General features: G+C 40.6%; 1 protein-coding gene across 1 annotated transcript; it reads right to left on the bottom strand.

Annotated features, from left to right (window-relative positions):
* Positions 1–709: 709 nt before the first annotated feature.
* Positions 710–3,923, bottom strand: LOC104960643 (angiomotin-like). The gene is made up of 2 exons (XM_010788733.1): positions 3,652–3,923; positions 710–1,713 (listed from the first exon to the last, which is right to left on the bottom strand). The coding sequence occupies exons 1-2, from the start codon at positions 3,764–3,766 to the stop codon at positions 710–712; spliced, it is 1,119 nt and encodes a 372-aa protein (XP_010787035.1). The 5' UTR covers positions 3,767–3,923.
* Positions 3,924–4,788: the final 865 nt, after the last annotated feature.

Below are 4,788 nucleotides of genomic sequence, written 5' to 3'. Positions count from 1 at the left end.
TTTATACTGAAAAACCAGAAATTCTTGTGCACAAGCAGTTAAGCTTTTATTCTGAAAATCCTTCATCTACGGTTAGCATTTAGCATGTGGCTAATATACGATTTCCTAAAGAGGTGAATTGAGTAGCGAAATGACATGGAGTGGTGCAAACCGAAACCTACTGATTTAACACTACAACTATAGATGTCGAGATACTACCATGCTGAATATTAAATGAAAGTACAGTTTATTTGAATACATTATTGTTTACAGACGAGTAGCATGTGACAACATCCGGAATACCAAACCACAGCCGTGAAGTATTTTCTGTATGTTTTAGAGTATTGATTACAGCGTTTTAGAATGTGTTACATGAAAAGTGATGAAAGAGAATATGAGGAGAAAAGGCGGGTTAAGCATATATTGAATGTGAAAAGTACCAATCCTCTGTTTAAATGCAACAACGGACATTAGAGACGAGGCGAGCCGGCTGGCGGGGAGGAGCCAGCAGAGGATATATATAGCAGCACCGGACGAGGGATTGGCCCTCTTCTCTTGCTCATGAGAGCCAGATCACAGCTGTTTTCTGCCTGAACAATATTCTGTCTGTAACACTACCGCGCCTTTTTTAAATTAAAGTATCCCATTTGAATCTTCTCATTGACTCCATTTAGTCTCATTTTAAAGCTTCTCTCCTGGACGCGAGAATAAAGAACATATTTAACAGTTCCTACCTGAATGAGCCGTAATCAGGCGGAGGCTGGTATCGGACTTGGAGCACCTCCCTTGATTGCTCCCTGCCTCTCTGCTCCTGATAAAAATGGCCTCCAGGTTCCTGCTGCTTGCTAGGAGAGCCAATTCCTTTGAAGGGGTAGTCTGGAGGTGGGCCGCGATGCTGCGGCTTGTAATAGTCCCCCGGTGGCCCTGGCGGGGGCAGCTGTGGAGAGAGTGGGGCACTAGTGATAGGAGCGTGGGCCTTCACACCGCTAGTGGCCAGGGAGAGCTGCATTAGTCGTTCGCTGAGAGATCGAACGTGTCCTTGCTTTAGATCCTTCAGCCCATCGTCCTGGTGCACCCTCCCTGTTCCACTCACCCGCTGAACTGTGGGCCGACCCTCAGTGCGAACCTTGGTGCTGGTCACCCCAGTGACGTAGAAGGCAGTACCCACCGAGGCCGAGAGAGGGGGCTGCTGGAGCTGGTTGTTTTGCTGATGAGAAGGAGGACCATGGCCACGGAAGTATTGCGACTGCACTTTGGCTTCTTCATATGTAGGGAGGTCCTCAGGGTTTGGACACTGCCCATGGACACTTCCAACACATCCACTGCTGCCTCCTCCTCCACCTACAGTCCCCAAACATCCTCCCCCTCCACTGCTCCCACCTCCTCCTCCTACTACTCTGGTGGAGCCCAGCTTCTCGAGGCCGTTGTCAGTCTGCAGCTCCTGTCCCTGGGGCTCCTGTCGGGCAATGTGGGGGGTCATGGAGTGATCATCAGGTAGCGCATAACCTCCTCCTCCTCCCCCTCCTTGTTGTTGTTGTTGTTGTTGTTGCTGCTGATGTTGATGCAGCACATAATTCCGGTTCATCTGCTCCTGCAGGAGGCGCTGCAGGACGGTGTTTCCTCCCCCTCCTACATTGTTGCTGCTGGACGACTCCTCTGCGGCGGCCCTCATCTCTGCCTCACGCTTGCTACGAACCTCATGGAAGGACAAGCTTCGCCCACGGTCAATACTCCCTGAGATAAGAAGAGTAAGTGGAAAGAGAGAGAAAGAAAAAGGAAGCAGTGTGACAAAGAGATGAGAGAAACAGTTTAATAAGGTTAAACCATGTGAAGTCATTCAGAATAACAAGGGAAGAAACAAAACAAAAGCGAAGTATAGAAAGTATTCATGTCAAATTTTCACATGGACCATCCACCACCATCCCTGTCCAACTTGTAGGAAAAATATTTTTTGTCAACCCTGCACAGACAAACCTTCAATAAAACCTTGAAACCTCAAACCCAGATCACAAACAAAAACATACATTAGCTGTGTAATGACTAAATATGGATTTCACTTAAGAATGGTTAACTAGGCAATTTCGAAACTGAAAAGAGAAAGTGAAAAGTGCAGATACACAAAGGAGCAGAAAGCGGTGTGTCCTTGTTTGAACTAAGCTGTGATATGCTGATACAAAAATGTCTACCTGTGGATTGTTCTTACGTAAAATGTTCATCTTTCACAGGTTTTGTTTTTAGGACAAAAGTGGCATTGTCATTATATGATTTTACAGAATTGTATGTGAATGCAAATTCAATTTAACATCATAGTATCAAAGGAAACCTTTGAGCACTAATCTGGAGTGTCTTGACAACGACCATGTTAACATGCACAATAATGACATGCTATTATTCTGAACATGACAATATTCTGAATTAGAAAGGAATTCTGTATATAGAATATTCGGTTTGGAGATGTAGTATTTTCTGATTTAGACATATGGCTCAGTTGGGCTTATTGTTGCAGTGACACAATGCTGCTTGCCTGTTTACAGTCAGCTTTGTGCATTTCACACAGACCAACTAGCCAAATGTTTTCGAGCCTGGGTTAGAAGTGCAGGGCCACACAAAAAACACATCTATGTTTGAGACAAGAGCTTGAATAAAAACAGGATTTTTGATATGTGCAAATATCGCAATGGCGATCTATTCAAAAGGTGGTTGAAGGGATCCTATATTGATGCAAAAAGAAAGTAGCCAGAGCTGCTTACCACTTTTTCATATTTTGACGTGTTTTGGCGTCATTTGCCGAGAATGGCATCACTGCTTTTTATTTTCATTAAAAGGCTTTGTAAGAATAGTGTCCTTTTAGGCATTGGGACAAAAATCTAATTTTCTTTGCAAATGTAATCATTATTTTTACTATAAATTATCAAATTTTTTCGATGTAACATGTTATCTATTTAAATGTCATAGAAAACGCAGAAAGACAGCACATTTGAGATATCATCTTTTTGGTTATCATAATTGTCCTCAAATGTACTATCAAGGCAGGGACAGTGTCAAATGTCTGGAAAGTAGGTGGAGGTTATCTTTACATCCTTGATCGAGGCTTCACAGGCATAAATAGATTGTTCTAATGTCATCAGCAAAGCTTCCTATTGTTTTTATTGAAAATAAAACTGAAGGACAACAAATGTGTCACAAAACACAGCTTTTAGGTAGTAAGATGGACCAATTTGAAATAGGCAATTTCGTTTGAACCTCAGAAGATCACAGTGAATCCATTCACAAAGCATTTCATTTTTTGTTTAAATATATAGATTGTAATTCATTACAATGGAAGCAAGGAAAACAAAACCCAGTGACTTGGAATCATCTAAACCGACCCACAGACTCTTGGGTGAAATTATTCATGCAAGGTTTAAGACAGAAGCAATGTGTTCTCAGTTGCACATCCAATGTTGTCAAAATGTAAACCACATGGGAATAATTTGTTGTGAAAGATGCTAATCAAAAAGGATAATTTTGTCATCTTTTACTTATGTAACGACATGTTTTTTTCACATTTGTCAATTTTTAGGGGGTTGTTGTGCTGCAATGGCAGTGTGGTTTCTTTGACAACACAACATTTTACCAACTGAACACTGATCCACCTTTTTCTAATGAGCAAGGAAATAAATTCATCATTACATCTAGCGCTTTCTGTTATTCTTCTCATTCTCAAGGAGGAAGATGCTTTTTTCCGAAACATCTGTAAGTAAATAAAATCATATAGGACAAAAAGAAAAGCGTTAGCTTTGGGCATATGTCAGCAAATGGTCAATTATCTGAAAACTGAAGACAGAAAAGTGAAATAGGAATTTAGTGGTAACATGAAGATCATATCACTGGAAAAAAATAAAACTAAACAAACAGCATACAATATGTAACTTTTCATCTAATTAAATAGTCTTTTGAAAATAAAAATAAATAAAACTGAAATAAAGATTTTGTCATGATCTTAATTTTGTGTATATGTTTCCCGTTTTATTTTTGAAATATATGTCCTCCTTGTGTCTTGTCCTGTTTTACTTCCTGTGTTTTCCCGCCTGTGTCTGTTTTTCACGTGCCATTTCCAGCTGTGTCTTTGTGATAAGTCTTGTATTTAGGCCTGTCTGAGTGTTCTTGGTCGATTCTTCGTTTATGTTCCTGTCCTGTTTGCCGTTTCAGCCGTAGTCCGTCGTGCCCTCTGGTCAGTTCTGTTAGGTTTTTTCAGTTTTTGTTGTTTTAAATGATACATCATCACCGAGATCACCTTGCTACTAACCCGAAGTTACTGTAGCAATCTGCATTTTTCTTGGGCAGTGTGGTTTTGCTCATGTGAAGCTAAAAAAAATATCTGCGCAAGCATGACAGATTTCACAGAGATCATAGAGCCTTATACAAATATCATGTATTGAACATCCAAACATATCAAACAGGGTATATGCAGGAATCCTGAGGTCAAATTTAATACCTTTTAAGACCCTTTTTAAGACCCTTTCCATACATTTTAAGACCTCATCGCAACTTTGAGTTCTAACCGGTTACATTGGCGACACACTTTACCTCACATTTACTATATTGATTGTAAGATAGCACAACTAAACAGAATGCAGACAGACTACTGAAGCCTCCTCTCCACATGAACTTCAACCTCTCTGTGAAGGTCAGGTTTAATGCAGTATGCTGCTTTGTTGCTTCTGTACTCTGTGCTCTTTCATTCCAGTAAAACTCCTCAGAAACCATTAGAAACCAGTATTTGACCAATAAACAAAACAATTGACAAAACTTTGAACTATGAAATAT

The sequence above is a fragment of the Notothenia coriiceps genome, unplaced genomic scaffold (assembly GCF_000735185.1).
Source record: "Notothenia coriiceps isolate Sejong01 unplaced genomic scaffold, NC01 NC01_scaffold00032116, whole genome shotgun sequence".
NCBI lineage: Eukaryota > Metazoa > Chordata > Actinopteri > Perciformes > Nototheniidae > Notothenia > Notothenia coriiceps.
The sequence above is the reverse complement of the archived record's forward strand: the minus strand, read 5'-3'. Positions and strand labels throughout refer to the sequence as shown.